This window comes from Cheilinus undulatus, linkage group 16 (genome assembly GCF_018320785.1).
Source record: "Cheilinus undulatus linkage group 16, ASM1832078v1, whole genome shotgun sequence".
In the NCBI taxonomy this organism is placed as follows: Eukaryota; Metazoa; Chordata; class Actinopteri; order Labriformes; family Labridae; genus Cheilinus; species Cheilinus undulatus.
The window spans coordinates 38,842,338-38,860,322 of record NC_054880.1 but is presented as its reverse complement, the minus strand read 5'-3'; the positions used below and the strand labels follow the sequence as shown (position 1 = coordinate 38,860,322).

Below are 17,985 nucleotides of genomic sequence, written 5' to 3'. Positions count from 1 at the left end.
TGTCCAAATAATTTCACGGGATGAAAAATTGGGACTGTAATTGATCAACTGATCATCATTATAATACGTGAATATGGAGCCGTGCTGTTTTACTGTCAGCAACGTAGATGTTTATTTAGCAGCATGTTGCTCCAAAACCTATCAGACATTAATCGTGTCTTTACAGATGTGCAGGTAGAACCATACCATGTGAGCTACTGCACTCCCATACCATTGAGGATGCTGGATTTCAAACTGATAATAGCACTGGTCTGTCTCCCCTCCTCTCCTTGGAAGAACGAGGCATCCATTATTTCCAAAAATAAATCCATGTTCCAACTCATTAGGACAGTTTTCCACTTCACCTCAGTCTGTCTTCAATGAACCCGGGGCCAAAGAAAAAGCTAACATTTCTGTATTTGGTTTATATGGTTTCAGTGTTTCATTGCGGAGTATTTACTTATACTTGTAAACTATCCTGACAGACAGTGGTTGCTGGAAGTTGTCCTGAGCCCGTACAGTGATGTCCATTACAGAATTGTGTGTGTTCCCAACACAGAGCCATCTGAGAGCCCATGCATGCAGAGACTTCTGCAGATTCTGAATATATTTTTGAGAAATTTATTTTTGGGGCTCTTAGCCTTTGTAGATAATATTTGCTGCTATATTTGAATGGAAGAAAAAATGTGAGAGCTTTCAATAATCATATTGTGTTTGTTTTTAATGTCCCAACATCTCTGTAAATTAGATTTGTACTGCCCTTACAACACATGACAAAAACAAAATGTACAGCCACAATGACTTTGAAAGAAAGCAGACGCACACATAAATGCCACATGACTAGCACACGCTCAAAGCGATGCTGACAGCAGATGCCACAACACATCCATGTTGTTCATGCTGTCAGTTTAATCTGATGCAGAGGGCTGTGGTCGCCCTCTGCTGGTCAGAATTAAGCCTTACATGCACAGGACAGGCTCTGCACAAAATATACATTATAGGGACAAAAGTATTCAGCTGCCATATTCATGCACATGCACTTTAATATGAAGTAGGCCCCCCTTTTGTAGGCATAACAGCAACCACTCTTCTTGCAAGGGTTGCCACAAGATTTTGGAGTGTTTTTGTGGGAATCTGTGCCCATTTATTCTTCAGAGCATTAATGAGTTCAGGCACTGATGTTGGACAAGAAGGCCTGGCTCACAATCTCAGTTTAAATTCATCCCAAAGGTGCTTGATGGGGCTGAGGTCAGGGCTCCGTGCCAATCAGGTTCTTCCACACCAAACTCATCGAACCATGTCTTTATAGTCCTTGCTTTGTGCACTGCATTAAGACTGGCCTTCACTGGAGATAAGGGGCCAGGGCCAAACTCTGAAAAAACAGCCCCATACCATCATCCCTCTTCCACCAAACTTCACAGTTGGTACAGTGCAGTCAGGCAGGTAATGTTCTCCCAAGCGTTGCTCCACAGTCCAGTCTCGGTGTGTTTTACACCACTCTGCTGTTTGAAACTCCTCAATTTACTAGCGAACAGGTGTGGCTAACTACTTTTGTCCATATAGTGCATCTGGGAGTCACAGCAGGATCGATGACAGATGAATTCAGTGTGCGGACATGCAAAGCGAGTTTGGACATACAGGAAAGGGGGGGCGTGTCACACAAGCTATGGCAGCAGTTACCTTGTGTGTCAGTGTGAGTCTGCGCTGGATTAGAGACCTGAGACACTCCACCTGAAACTACATCTGACAGACATGAGAGTCAAACCTGAGGCAGCCCCGCCCACTCAAACTGCTCTGGTGTGTATCTGTTCATGCAGCTGATTGGTCGTCACACAACAGCCAATGACAAACAGATCAGACAATATTGAGTGTGCTGTTGTGTGTTTTGCTGCTCACCTTTACTGAGGTGCACCGGCATGCTCTCTGACTTGAGTAGTCGGTAGTGCTGATTCTGGGTGTTGCTCTGCGTCTGTGGAGGGGCATGGCCTGATGGGGGCTCAGCCAGGGGGTGAGAGAGGGTGGGCGTGGGCACAGATGTGGGAGCAGTGGATGAGGAGGATGAGGGAGAGGTGGAGTGAACCTCGCTGTTGATGGGTGAGACGCTGCTGGAGCCGCTGGAGATGGCCGGAGCGATGAGCTTCCTGCCAAAGCTGAGCAGGCTGCTGGAGACTTTGTTTATGTTGAGAGGGGCAGCTTTTGTACTGGAACTGGTGCTATGGAGACAATAATTTACACGAAGGTCAATAAGAAAATAAAAAAACGACGAACTTGATATTTTCTTGTTTTATTCAGTGTTTTTGACCTTTATCTACTATGTTTCTATGCAAAACAGTAAAGGCCTGCTTCACAAAGATTTGACTATGACTGCTTACAACACCAAAGACTACACATCCTCTGCCATAACTACCTGCTCTATTTCAAAGTAAAGCCACTAGTAATATTCAGACACCATGCACAAAAGGTTTTTCTATTCACTTCCTCTGCTGGGCTCTCATGCTGCCTGAGATCTAGTGAGGACCACTGGAAGGGACCCCAATTTCAAGGTATTTTGAGGTGCCATTCAAAGAAATGTGACACAATGCCGGTGCCCATAGCCATGCCAAAGCCATATTTACAGACATACTGACTAGTTACACATCATTTTTAAGAAGAAGAGGGTATAGAAAGTCTACACACCCCTGGTATAACTCCACATTTTGAGATGTCAAAAATAAGTTCCTAAATGTCCATGGGGTCAGGAAGAGGGAGACAGTCATTTGGAATGAATAGGAACGTAGGAAAGTTAGTACTTTAAAGCTCTAAACTGACCTCTATGCTGCAATTATAATCAAAATAATGTCTATATACAGTGAATATGATCTCTAATCTTTACAACAAAGTGTCTTGTACTGGGCTAAGAGGCTAGCTGAGCCCCCCGACTTAAAAATAAATAAATGAATAAAAAAACTCATTTTGCCATAAGCATGCTTTTAATTGAAACGGTGGTGCCCTATCAACTGAATAAACCTTGTAGAGTAAGTGACCGATAATGATGTCCTGTCCACAAACAAGCCTGTTCCACGAAACAGCTCTTGTTAGCTCCTGTTTGAGTGCTAGTTTCCTTTCCTTCATCCTTTATCATTTTTTAATCGACATTTAAAGAGCCAAACTGGTACCAAATGAAGAGCTGTTTGGGAACCAAATAACCAGCTCTGAGCTGAATGATCTAGTTCTCTAAAAGAGTCACATTCCCCGCCACAGTGAGCGAGACTGGACAGGACATCAGCTGAGGAATGGGCTAAACCAGTGGTTCTCAGCTGGTCCAGCCTCAGGATCCACCAAGTCTGTCTTATGACACATCACGATCCAAGTTTCCAAAAAATGTTCAACAACCCATGTTTAGTGAATTGAATATGTTGTAGTTTGGAGCATGATTAGACCAAAACACCTGACATAAAAAGAGAAAAGGGACAAAACTGACAAATTTCATACTCTCTTCAATTTTTGCCAATTTTCCAGAGAACTTGTGAAATTATTATTATCATGCGAAAAGTAGCCATTTATTGCAAATGGAGGAAAGAAATTAGTTGAAATATTGATCAAACATGTACATTTACCCAATTTCACAGTAAAACAGGGTAAAATAAAAGGTATTAATACATGTCCAATAAGGACTTCAGGACTTTTGCCACCATTTTTTTTTTCAGACAACTAGTCGTGACCCACTGAAAACTGCTCCGCAACCAACTTTTGGGTCCCGACCCAACAGTTGAGAACCACTGGGCTTAACTGTGGCCCAAAGAGACCATAAACGAGCATGTGACACCACTCATGCACGCTTCAGATGGGGGCTTTTTAATTCCTGCCTTCTACTGTTTCTGTCAGCTTCTTAATTTTATTTTTTTGCATAAATATTTCACTTCTTTCAGGACACAAAGGTACCTGAAGAATGTTTATTATTTTTTGCACTTTGAAAGCTTGGCAAAGTTGTAAACAGCTCAATTCATGGCCTTTGGGTATCATTTCTATACGCAGAAATCACTTCTTGCCCCCCCATGGAGAATTCTCTGCATATATAAAGAACCTATTATGCCAAGATTGACCATTTACAGGCTTTTTCACCCTCTTAACTGCTTCTGTAATTTGAAATAGAAAAAGTGAAGACAGCCTGAATTCAGGAAGTCAAAACCTCTACACAGACATTATACAGCCACTCAAATAGTCTACATGAGGATTCAAACACAAATAAACAATGTGTTATTTATTAAATTTTTTTAATAGAAAAAGGGTCTTTTAGACTGCTGTATGAGTGTGTTTACCGTGTTTTGTTCATCAGGTCAGCTCCTCTTGTTTTGTAGTAATCCAGGTTCTGCTGAAACTGGTAGTTGACGGGTCGTGGATTATTCTGAAAACAAAAAAAGGGACAAGATAAACAACTTTTGTTCAAAAAGAGAGAGATAAGAGTTCCTGGTGTGCGTGACAAACAAAAGGCCCATCAACTCGCAGTATGTGCTGCTTTGAGAGCACGCCTGACTACGTAAACAAGCAGATCTTTGTGTTTTGATGCTTCTGAGTCAGTACATACGAGCAGCCAGGCCCCCTCTCAACCCCCCGCTGTTATTTATGATGATGCTCCCCCAGGTGTGACTGTGATGTGGACGTGCTGTGACACAGCCGTTCACCTGAGGGAAACGCTGTCACGTCTGATCAGGACCTTCCTGGATCGTGATCCATGGAGAGCAGCAGACATGAGTGTTTCCAGTTGTTGTGTTGGAGAGTGCGGGTCAGTGCATTTAGACGATAAGAGGATTGTTTTGCACTGGGACAGTGAGGTGTTCACACAGGTAACAGCACCAGAAAGGATGGATTTAAGGTACTGCACTTCAACGGCTAGTTCATACAAAAGAAGAGAGGGAAGTGGGAACAACAGTGCAACAAGTGTGTGATAGGAAACATGCTGCAAAGTGCAGGTTTATGTGACAAAATCCTCATACACTTACACTTTGATACATATTTTTGCACTTCACAAAGATGCTACTGTTTTCACAAAAGCTAGAAACCAGCAGGTTGTCTTTAAGTGCCAGCAGTTTGTTTTCACTTTCATCATCTTGCAGTCACAAAAAGACAAGCATGATTACACAGCCAGAGCTGGAGATATACCTAGGGTCTTCGGTTCATCTGTCCGTCTGGACTATTCTTATGAACACTGTATCTCATGAAGGCTTTAAGGGATTTTTTTTTTTTTTAACTTTGCACTAGGAAGGTTACTGGCTTTGAGGTTTAACCATGTTAAATTTCTCCCATGGTTAATAATACCTTTAAGATTTTGCGGAGCTCTTAGCAGTAAGACAGTCCTGTTTGTGCCGATGTGCTCTGAAGTCCTTTGGAGTATAACCATTGTAAAACAATCTGAAAATAACAAATATTTCTCAATACCAGTGCTGTTACCCCTGACAGTTCCTTTCTCTGCTTAACATCAATTTTGATAGCCCACTGCTATCCTCAGGCTTCTCTCACTGTCTCTCTCCACAGCATTGGGGTGAAAATATTAAGGGCTCCGACGATATTGTTTTTTTCAGTGCCAGTATTTATACCCATAATTAGCAGTGCAACCAATACAAGAGCACTGCATAGGTTACTTTTCCTAATCCTCCTCCCAAAAACTGCAGTGCACTTCCATCCGCTCTCAAGACAATGCTGTTACCAACCTCGACATTAAAAGCTTAATTAATATGACCAATTAGCATGGAAAATGGTGTTTTTCTTTCTTGCTTTTGTCAAGGCCTAGTACTGAAATGCTGCAAATAAATTATGTTTTTTTTCCCTTTTTTGCAAGTTTGACAGTTATTTTGATGCCAGGGGAACATTTAGTTTTAATGCTATGTGTTCTCACTCAAAGTGTATAGAGTTTACAATTTAGACAGAATCTTGAATGTGATGGCAATGATGTTGATGGAGTCAGCTAAAGCTCAGACTAGCAATAGATTAGCTGGTGCACATTTAGTGTCAGTCCATCCATGCATCCATGCCCCGCCTCTCGCCCCCTGTTCATTGGGCAAGAGGCGGGGTATACCATGGACTGCCAATTAGAGGCAATTTAGAGTCACCACTTTTCCTAACAAGCATGTTTTGGTTTGTGGGAGGAGGCAAGGAGAACCCGGGGAGAACCCAGGCATGCACCGGGAGAAGATGCAAACTCCACACAGAAGGTCCTGCCTGACTGGGAGTGGAACCAGGACCCTTCTTTCTGTGAAGCGACAGCACTAAACCTTGCCCTGTGCTACCAGCATTGGCCTTTATAATAATAGGAAACATCACAGAGTACACTCTAGACCTGCCCTTTTCTAAAGTGTCTTGAGAAAACTTTGGTTAGGAATTGGCGGTATACAAATAAAGTTGTCTCTGTATGTCTAATGTTTCAGAGATATATATTTGAACAATGCCAAAACAACATGGGATAAGGAAAAAAGAACGTTGTAACTTCTAACTGTGAGAGGCTCAGGAAGGATTCATACACTGGCCCTACTGCTGTGTCAGTCGCTGTGAGTGTGTCCATGACAGAGCATTAAGGACATTTATACTCTGCTAAAAAACGGATAAATAAAAATCACACAAATTCCATAACATAGTTTGTGGCATGTATTTGGAGCGGTGAGGATTGCTTTGGGATGGCAGAATAATAAAAGGAAATACCAAAATCTGTGTTGTAATTGGTTTCAGTACTTATCTCAACCAGGGACAGTGGCTGCAAATCAGCCAAAGCTAGAAACTTGTATGCACTGCAGCTTCTCTGTCTTTCACATATGAAGCATTATTCATAGCATTTGTCCTGGTTAATTAAACAAATACAATAATGATACAACCATTGTCAAATCTTCTATAATTATCATGGGATCTGGAGAAAATTAAAGTATTTTTTCTTAAAAATCATGTAATTATCTCAAGGTGTCTGCCATTTGTTTTAACACTGAAACAACATTAAATAGGTCTTTATCAAGGGAAATAAAAGTCTGTTATCTACAGATGTAGGCATTAAATATAACAGTCAGAGACGTTTGAAAACAAAGCTTCAAAAATGGGATATGAAAAAAAGGCAATCATGATATAACAAATAAATCCTCTGAAAAACTGTTGTCTTTTTATGCCATGAATAGAGCTGGTATTGAAAACAGTCACAAACTGTTCGTTATTCATATCTTCTTCCTAAAAATATTTCTCTACAGCTGAACAGACGTTTTATAACAGTGATCAGACCAGAGCTGATGGCAGCCTCTTAAACAGAAGTGTGAAGAAATTTATTTTGTAACGACTGGACATTAAGCGAACATAAAAATAAACCTGTTTTTTATTAGGGAGCTGTGTTTGCCAACTGAGTAAAAATGTCCTGTTTCAGAATAAGCCTAAAAATCTGTTAACTTCTCATTTTCTGGTCATTGTGCTTCCTATCTGTGTGACATTATGGATAAACACAATTAACGTGTTAGTGATGGGAGACCATCCAAAGCTTGATCTGACTGGGTTTTATGGAGATTTATTCCTGTGTTACATACAGTATAAACAGGTCGTAACATTAAGCTAAATGTTGAATCTATTTATCTATAACCCCTTAAATATCAAAGTAAAACACATTTCTAAAAAGTAATGTCAATTAAATAAAAATATGTCATGTAATATAAGTGACTGCATAAATATTCACCCCCTTTAAAGTGGCTGACCTAAATCAACAGAGGTCTAGCTAACTGATGCTAGTAGTCTCACAATTAGTGAAATGGGGATCACCTGAGTGAATGTGTCTCAAGTGACTGTAGTATAAGGACACCTGTGTCTGAAAGGTCCAGTCTCTGATTATCAGTATTCCTGCCTACCATTGCACCATGAAGACAAAAAAACACTCCAGAGAAAAAGTTATTGAAAAGTAAAAGAAAAGCAATGGATACAAAATAAGACTTTCCAAGGCACTGATCATCCCCTGGATTTCAGTTAAACCAGTCATCACAAAAAGGGAAGGGACATGGCACACTTGTGAATCTGCCTAGCTCAGGCCGTCATCACAAACTGAGTAGCCGTGCAAGAAGGAGACTAGTGAGAGAGGCCACCAAGACACCTGTGACTACTCTGAAGGAGTTAAAAGCTTCAGCAGCTGAGATGGGAGAGACTCTGCACACAACTGCTGCCAAGGTTCTTCACCAGCCAAAGCTTTATGGGAGTATGGCAAAGACAAAGCCACTGTTGAAGAAAACTCACTTCGCCAAAAGGCATGGGGGAGACTCCATGGTCAAGTGGAATAAAGTTTTTTTGGTCTGATGAGACCAAAATGGAGCTTTCTGGCCATCAGACAAGACGCCATGTTTGCAACACTGCACATCACCACAAACACACCATCCCCACTGTGAAGCATGGTGGTGGCAGCATCATGTTGTGGGGATGCTTCTCAGCAGCCAGCCCTGGAAAATATCCTTGTAAAGGGAAAGGATAAAACGAATAATGCAAAATATAGGAAAATCCTGGAGGACAATCTTATTCAGTCTACAAGAGAACTTCAGCTTGGGAGATGTGTTTTCCTGCATCACAATGACCCAAAGCATACAGGGAAATCTACACAGAAATGGTTCGAGACATAAGGTGAATGTTCTGGAGTGGCTGAGGTAAAGCTCAGAACTAGAATATTTGGGGCTGGACTTGAAAAGGGCTGTTCACGCCTGATCCCTGTGCAACCTGACAGAACTTGAGCAGTTTTGCAAAGAAGAATGGAGCAAAATTTCAGTGCCCACATGTGCAAGCCTGATGGAGACCTATTCACACAGACTCAGTGCTGTGCCAAAGGTACATCTATTAAATACTGACTTAAAGGGGGTGAATATTTATGCAGTCACTTAATTTACATTACATATTTTTATCTAGTTGACATTACTTTGTAGAAATTTGTTTTCACTTTGGCATTAAAGATTTTTTTTTATTTTTTTATTTTTTCAAAAAGGCCAGATTATACTGAACGTGATTGATTTATAAAACCAAGAAAAGGGTAAAACATCCTAGGTGGTGAATATTATTCTAGACACTGTACATCTTTATTTGTTCAATTCACCTTTCTTCCCTGTTTTAATGTCTCGGCCATGTCTACATGCTTTAAACCCCTGGTTTGTGCCATGTGATCATGCAACTTCAACTTCTTTATCATCAACTGAATGAATAAGCTGGTTCACTGACTGCACCTGCGCCTCATGTTTTTACAGTAAGTGCATTTAATTCACTGACATCAAACCACTGAAGTGTGAAGAGCCGAAAACATGAGCTGCTAGTTTAAACTTGAAACACTGTAATTTTACTGTGAAACAAGCTTTTTAGAATGGTCTGTGACCGTCTGCGTGAGCCTTTCTGTTTAACTTTGGCAAATCCTCTCCTGTGCTGCAGAAAAAGAGGGAAATCATCCTGATCTCTGCTCCTCCTGCTTAATAACAGAGGGGCATTCAGGCAAAATATTCAACCTCCAGGTAAAATTCATACTCAATATGTCTTATTTTTATCTTCACTGTAACTTGTGACCAGTCAGGCAAAATTAAAGTGCTTTATATAACTCACTGAGACTTTCAGGGAGACTGAGGAGTAACACAAATGTTAGAGGAACACAACTCATGATCTTAAAAAAAACACAAATCCTGTTAGATGATTGTAACTATTAATTATGCTGGTGTAGCTGTTAGCTTACTTTAGGGTCTCGGAGGAAAAGAGCCTTCTGCAGCAGAGAGTTGATGTCTCCTAATGGAGGGTAGTGCATTAGCAGGCCCAGGCAGGTCTGGAAATTACTGGCAATCACTGAAATAGAAACGGCAACAGATGCAGTGTTAGTTATGCTCTACAGTTAACAGAAATTTATCCTCACAATCAGAATAAAAGAACACTTTAGATTTGAACATCTCACCACCTGATGTCAGTGTTATTCTATACTGGTTCTAGGTTTAAAGTGTAGGCTTTACTTAGCACCTGAATTGCTTTGCAATATTTTTCATACTCTTTTGATGCTGTTTCAGGATTAATGGCAGTGAGCATTAGTTATTTTCAGCTGTCTGCCAATTTAGAGACATTAAACAGAAGAGGCAGCGCTGTAACACTGCATTAAAAATGCTTATCACTGATTGGGTAAATCAAGTGAAAACATCACATTTGTGGCAACATTTCAGTTAGTTTGGAAATTAACCTGTACTTGTTAAGATGAGCCTTGTGTCTCTGAGATGCAGCCAAATAATGACACAACTTAAGTTCTACTAAATTCGCTTCAATGTAGAGTTTCAAATCTAAGCAGACACCTGTGCGTGCAGCCCAATGTGCACCTCCTCAAAAAAGTACTGTCAGCAGAACTCAAATCACCAGCCCTGTGACGGGTCTGCTGGTAGCATCAGGTAGCTGCAAGTCTCTGAATCATGTCTACAGGCATACTGGCCCTCATTTAACAAACATGCATACACCAGAAATTTGGATGCACACTTATTTCCACGCACAGATCGACATCCATCAATCTGAGTGTGGCGTACGATACGCTGAAATTTCCCGCTCTTTGAGATTGCAGTTTTCTCTTTCTGAGAATCTACACAGATGATCAATTTCATGGCTGTGTTTTTGGCCAATCACGACACAGCATATTAGCCTCAAACTAAGTAAAAGGCATCATAAGGGCCCCAGATATATTTTGTTAAAATATCTCAATCTCCCCCTTGTGGCTGGCTGCAGTATAGGTGATAGGGACTGATCTCACAGTAAAGGGCTCAATGTTCCATTAATTTTGGAAGGAAATGAACCTTTATTTTTTTTTTACAAGAATATGCTAATTCAACCAAAAAACAAATTTTATTTTTACTGATGTCAATGTCCAGTCTCCAAGTGTTTGCTGTGAAGAAGATGGCCCTTGTGTGAATGTAGTTGATGATCTCTGCTTTAGGCTATAGATTTATTTTGGAAATAAAATAGACAGACTGCCGTCAGTAATTATTATACTTCTATTGAACACTGTAATATCACTTAGAAAATATTTTGGGACATTTAAAGTCAACTTGTGGTAAAAAAAAACACTGTGAGTATCTAGGGGTGTGTTATTCAAATGACGATTGTTTTCAGCTGCCGTATCGCTGTAATTGGCGAGATACGTACCTTTCATGAATGACACGTAGACTTAATCGTAAGAGGATTTCTACATCCAAATCTGCACTGGTTTCTACGCAAGTTTGAAAAATGAGGGCCATGGCGTGTAATACAGTGTGTGATAGATGACTGCAGTGATCCGATTAGTCAAATATACTCGCCACATCTGGAAATCAGGAGGTTTTTCCCATCCATGTTTCTCTTACTTGCCAAACAAGAGCAAAACAATCCCCCAGTCCTCTGCCTCAGCTGTTAGAAAATGTAAGTAGAAAAAAAAGTAGAAAATGTCGGACGGGACTGGAAACTGGTATAAAAGTTGCACTGCCATTTAGTGTTTAAGGGGAGCATTGCAAAACAACACAGACACAGCAGCCTAAGGGTACGTAGCACCCACAGCAGCACAGGCCACTATGGCATAGAAACAGCCTTTGACTCATTACAGAAGTATAAACCAGGCCTAACACAACACTGAGCAGGCGGTCCTACCCAGAGCTGCACCAGCTGGCTTTGTGCTCAGCTTTTGCAGCTTCTAACCTGTACTTGAGACCCCTCTCAAAAAGGAGACGCCCTACTCTCTGAACTGAATCATATATCTATGTATATTTTGGCCCCTTTACATTTGGAGGTTCATGTCTCACTAAAAGACAGGCAGTGTTTGTGGACACTACAGCTCCTGCTTTCTATTTAAAGCAAAATGACTCCGTCTGATTAAATGAGGTGGACTAAATCAGATTCTTCCAGTTAAGTGTTCTTTATGAAGTTACATGCTCTAAAGACAACATATTGGATTATTTCAGGGATAAATGGAGCGTACGGGCATCTCGGATGTAGAGCAGCATGGCCACAAAGATGTAGTCCACCAGGTCCAGAGTGATGCTGTCAGCAAACAGAGCATCCCACACCACCAGCAGGTCCTGGAGCGGAAACTCCCGACCGAACAGCAGACGAACCCACCGACTGCAGCAAAGACACACACAGATTTGGAGACGTGGTAACTGCATCAGAAATAAGAGATGAGAAAGTAGAGGACACAGTGAAGGAGTAAATACTGACATGCCGTAGATCTGAGGGGCGATCTCCAGCCGGTTGAGGTGCATGTGCAGCTCGACGTCGTGCTTCTTCACCAGCTGGTCCTGGATTCGGTTCACTTTGGTCACTATGGCAACAGAAGGCCCCGAGTCCTGAGGCCTCGCAAATGGTATGCTGGTCAGCATCTCCTCCTTACCCTGCAGCAGAAAATCATTACAAGATCAGCAGCAGAAATGAACACTAATCAGATATGATCAAAAGGTGACGGATCAACAATTACTGAGTGTCTTTGAAGGAGGGCAGACTCTTAATCAAGTCACTGTGTACTAGCTGAGACTGAAAGAGGTGAATTCTCAGGGTGATCTTAAATTGCTTAACTAACGCAGCAATTTGCAAAGAATTTTTAAACACAGTCTTTCCAAACATCCGGTTTTATTTTGGATGGTTACATTATTTTGGTTTGCAGAAACAAAAGTATTTCAAAAAAACAAATACTACCAGGGTCTAAATTACTAGCCCCCTTTAGAGCTGACCTTTTTTGTTGAGCCATAACACAAACCACTGTTGAGCAATGATGTGATTTAACTTTGTAAAGCCCAAAGCTTGTAAATCAAGTTAAACTGAGGATTTATCTTCACATTTACAGTGCTTAACAAATTCATTAGACCACCTGTCATAAAAATGAAAAAACATAAATATTTTAGAAATCTTTCAAAAACGTGTTTGTTATTGTTATTTATTTGGCAAATAACAAACTGAAACAACTAAATAGTCCTTTTTCACACATAATAACCAAAAAAATAATATTCTTTATGGTCTCCTTTGGCCTTGATGACAGCTTGCATTCTTGCTGGCATTGTTTTGATGTACTTTTCCACAGTCTCTTTTGTTACTGAGTTCTAAATAGTTTCTAGCTGTTCCCACAGACTTGCTTTGGATGAAACTATTGTGTGATCAGTCTTTGAATCTACTAAATCCCAAATTTGTTCAATAGGATTCAAATCTGGACTTTGACTTTTCTACTCCATCAGTTCCAGTACTCCAGATTCCTTTTTCTTGGTCAAATAGTCTCTGCACAGCTTTGAAGTATGCTTGGGGTCATTGTCTTGTTGGTATATGAACCCACGACCAATCAGATTCAGTCCAGAAGGGATTCCATAATGCACTAAGATGTTGTGGTAGACATTCTTGTTCATGATACCGTCCATTTTCACTCATTTTCCCACGCCGTATCCACAAATGGAACCCCATACCATAATGGAATCTCCACCATGTTTCACTGTGGGTGTAATGCATCTGGCATCAAAACGTTCTCCAGCTTTTCTGCAGACACAAACACGACCATGCTGACCCAAGAGTTCAAACTTGGACTCGTCCGTCAAGAGTACCTTCTTCCAGTCATCAACAGCCCAGTGTTTGTGCTCCCTGGCAAATCTGAGGCATTTCTGGGTGTTTGTAGGCCTCAATAATGGCTTCTTAGCAGCTACTCTTCCCTTTAAGCCTTGTTCTGTCAGTCGTCTGCTTATGGTCATTCTGGAAACTTTCTCAGACTCTGATCTAGAAGCATTCATCTCTGCCTGAAGATCAGCAGTGGTCTTCCTTCTTTCTCTTTTACTTAAAATCTTAAGGTGTCTAACATCTGCTTCAGTTAACTTTCCTTTCCTGCCTCTTCCTTGGAGCATTTTGTAAGTACCAGTCTTGGCAATTGACTCCAAAGCATATTTGACCACACTGTGAGAACACTTCATGCCTTTCCTTATTTGTCTCAGAGACCATCCAGCATCATGAAGTGCTTTAATGCAGACTCTTTCATCTTTGGTGAGCTCTCCACACTTTACCATTTTGAACAGGAATGAGGAATTTCAAACTGAATTCACCTTTTTATACCCAAATTTGAGCCGGCTCACTGGGCTTCTCTGAGAAGTCAGAAATTAATCAAGCATAACAATCAACCACTAAAACTCATTTTTCTGTTCAGGAAAGCTAGTAAATAGCTATAATTTGACATATTAATCAAGAAATATAAATGTGCTTTACTATTTTTTCAGGATTTTTGGAAATCAGTAAATTTGAAAATTCATGGATAACAATAATAATTAAATTTTTGCATTAAAAATATCATTTGGGTTAAAGAGTTTCTACATATTGGTGTATTAACCATTGCAGAAACATAAAATACGATTTTGGTAATTACCAATGCTGTTAATTTAGGGCAGCTGTGGCATAAACCTTACTTTGGGTGGTGGTCTAATAAATTTGTTAAGCACTGTACATATGGCCAGGGTTTAAAAAAATTCAGGATGTAAAAAAAAAAAAATCATGGGTAGGCTAATAATTTTGTCCTCATCTGTATAGTTGTTTGGCCCTATGCAATCGTTAACATAAAGTTCAGCTATGACCCCTGTTCAGGGTCCTTCAGGCCAGCCTGACCCCTAGCAGAGGATTCAGGGTCCTTCAGGTCAGCCTGAACAGAATTCATCTTTACTCATGTGAATCAAGAATCTGAGGAACAGGTAATGTAGGATGTTGTGCAATAAGTCAATATGTTAATACTGTCTGAGGGTGTGGGAATCAAAACATGAAGCATGTTTGATTTAACTCTGTGTGTAACTTCAGGATGGAGTCCAAATCAAATTTCCCTCAGGAGCCATTCACTGTTTCTTATGTAATATAATCTGTACTGTGGTATCAGCTGGGAACAGTAAATGGCCGACATTATTCCATGGCAGTAAAATTACTTATAAAACACACCTCCAAGCTTATGAACAGAGACAAACTGGAAAAAATCTTGCAAACTAGAGAAATACAACCATGAGAAGATTGATGAATGCACAGTTGGCAGGATATCAACATTGATGACATCTAGTTGATATAACATCCGAGTTTTATAAAACTGCTACTCATCGAAACCCAACAGCTTGTGAGAATCAAAAACAAAGTGTGCTGTGAAGCTGTGAACTATTGGCAATAGTAATCATTTATCAAAAGTGTATTAAAACAACACAATGGTCATATTTTATCAACTGTGAATCAGATCTAAATACTAAAGTAAGTAATGGAGCTGCCGGTGAATACCTGATTCTGATTGGCTCTGGAAATTCCATTGGTGTCCATTAACTTCTGCTATATGGACACCTTTCAAACTTCTCAAGTTGTTCTGGTTAAAAAATCTTTACACTGTTCCAAATTAATGCGCAGCAGCCATTAGATGATAGGAGTGACCATAGTAACCTGAGTCAGTCCTACTTTCTAAGCACGGAGTACAGCGTTGCCAGCCTAAGGAACCTGCAGACCGACATCAACCATTACTTAACTGACATAAAAATATAATGACAGACTCCAGGTTTATGACCAGAAATGCAAGTCGGTCTTATCTCATATTTTCAGGGTATGACTTGTTCTCAGGCTCACCTTAACACTGAGAGGTGACTGCCACAAAAAAACTTGCTTCCCTCCTGTTCTAACTTCTATAAACTATTGTCAGAAGATTTAAATAATATAAAACAAAATAAAAGAAGCCATTATTTCTTTGTAAAGCCAAAGGAAACGCTTTATGGAGGAAACTGTCTGATGCATAGTAGAGGACTGTTCAGGCCTCCACATCGTCCATTAATCCCTGATAATTGGACACCTCGTCGGGCATTAACCCTTACTTATATCCAGTTTGGGCATTGGGATACCACAGAGTAATCTTTAATGCTCCATGCAGACGCACTTGGATATATACTGAAACAGTTTGATAGTTTAAAAACTCAGAGGTGGATGCCTTCATCCTTACTGGACTAGCTGTGTAGACACAACATGTTCTGGCATGCATTTAAAATTGCCGCACCAACTGACGTGACCTGTAGTATTCTGTTAGTAAACAAAATGTTTAGCTTTTTTTTATGATAGTCCAGCCTTGGTTAGCGTGATGGGTTAATCTGGATTATTCAGCTCAGCCCAGTCATAAAAGGCAGTCTTTAGGTTACCAAAGGACTCTTCATTTGGTACTATTTCTGCCTTTTTTATCTTTAAAACAACAAAAATTGAACAAAGAAAACTGGCTCTCAAATGAGAGACAGCTAGACAGTGAACAACACACTGTCTTTTATATCATACATTTCAAGTTTAATTGGGAAAATAAGGCTTTAACTGGGTTTTCCTTACAGGATTAAGTCATGCTACACAGTGAGAAGCAGAAAAAAAAATCATTGTCCAGGCTACAATTTTACAAGTTTTAGACTATAGAGACACCCTCTTTACACATGCAGCTCCTTCTGACTTGAAACAATTTGGTGCTATTCATCACAGTGCTCTTTGCTTTATCACTGACTTATCATTACGACCTGTATCCCTCTGTTGGCTAGCCCTCATTGGGTCAACTTAAGGTGCTTTCAGATTAGGCCAAGTTGTTTTGAACCGTGCCACAGTGAGATTCCTCCCCCTCTCCTACCCAGCTTGCTTTCACACTAGCAACATCGATCCATGTCCAGGCCCACTTACGTATGTACTCTAACTGAAACAGCAGGAAGCAGTATGCATGTAGATGGTTTACAACCCCACCAAGGAGGAGAAAGAAGAAGCTACCATGGCAACGACTCGGGTCATGACCTAAGCAAAGATTGTTTTTGTTTTAACCTGGCAAAAAAAGTCCATCCTGCAGCCATGGATGATTTAAAATTGCTTTTTAAGATGCCAGCAACTTTGCTTGCGTATCTCCACATCTATGTGCAGCTCAGAGGCTTAAATGGGTTTGCGCTGTGCAGATACAGCGGTTGCAAACTCCTCATATTATCGTCAGGTCATGGTTGCAGTTATCATTCACTGATGTTTTTCAAAGTCAAAATTTTGTGTTTTTTGTGCGAAATAGTGGATAATAAAGCGTTTTTGCAGCATATTACGAGGGCGTTAGCTGTAGTCTTTCGTTGCACTTTCTGTCACCTTTGTAAGCAGCAGTGCAGTCATACTGAGCAGGACTGAAATCTTTAGGATTATGACTTAAAGATGTTAATAGCCTTATGTAAGCATACCAAGTACAATGTCATGTATACTGAGCAGGCATTATAGCATAATCAGCTGACAATGTGCTATATGCACAAACCATTTATTGTTGTTAAAATGTCAGAAACATTGTTCTTATCAAACTGACCTTCCTCACTTCCCTCTCAAAGCTGGAGAACCACGGCTCTGCTGTCTCCATCAGCTGCGAGAACAAGGCACTATACACAGAATGTGTGAAGGAAAGATAGAAAAAAAGAGGATAAAAACATGAAAACTCCAGCTTTCATGAAAAGTGATAACATTTTAAAATATGAGTTGTTTAATCTTAGGTGTGTACTCACTAGGCATCATGCTCGAGGAACTCTGGGTTCAGCAGACACTTCATCTCCTCACTGTGGAGAAATATAAAGACAGAAAATTACCATTAAACCAACAAATGAAGGAAATATTATGGCTTCTAACAAGAGCACAGGCCCCTAAAGCACAGGCAGGTTTCAAGGCGTTTACGGCGACTTAAGGGGCCGCTAACAGGTTTCACAGCCTTGTCGTACTGACCTGGGGCTGGCCGTCTCGCTGGCGTGCTGGAAGGCCTGGTGGTCACAGTGCAGCACAAACACAATGGGAGCCAGCAGCTCATGCATCCCCTGCAGACAGAGACAGATAAGACGGAGGTAGAAAGGAGAGGAATTATGGTTCATTTGTGGTCAGTCTTTCTTTAATAGTGATCCACGAGGTTCCTAATGTGTGATGACAGCTTTAATTTAGATATTGTTAGCCACTGCCCAGCGGTGTGTCACTTCCAGTTTGTTAAAAATGAAGCTGCGCTGGCCGTCTATTTATTCTCTGGCACCTGTTACGGACTCTGATAATGATTAGGTTACA

General features: G+C 40.6%; 1 protein-coding gene across 3 annotated transcripts in view; it reads right to left on the bottom strand.

The window, feature by feature from the left end:
- Positions 1-17,985, bottom strand: part of tbc1d5 (TBC1 domain family, member 5) — a 51,443-nt gene that overhangs the window by 11,147 nt on the left and 22,311 nt on the right. The window contains exons 10-18 of one of the 3 annotated variants that reach the window (XM_041808190.1): positions 17,659-17,747; positions 17,445-17,495; positions 17,252-17,321; positions 12,145-12,317; positions 11,906-12,048; positions 9,665-9,771; positions 4,278-4,363; positions 1,876-2,192; positions 1,660-1,722 (exon numbers count right to left, since the gene is read on the bottom strand). In XM_041808190.1, coding sequence (XP_041664124.1) covers positions 1,660-1,722; positions 1,876-2,192; positions 4,278-4,363; positions 9,665-9,771; positions 11,906-12,048; positions 12,145-12,317; positions 17,252-17,321; positions 17,445-17,495; positions 17,659-17,747 — 1,099 coding nt within the window. The remainder of the gene's footprint in view (positions 1-1,659; positions 1,723-1,875; positions 2,193-4,277; positions 4,364-9,664; positions 9,772-11,905; positions 12,049-12,144; positions 12,318-17,251; positions 17,322-17,444; positions 17,496-17,658; positions 17,748-17,985) is intronic. The other 2 variants (XM_041808191.1, XM_041808192.1) reach the window with 2 other exon arrangements.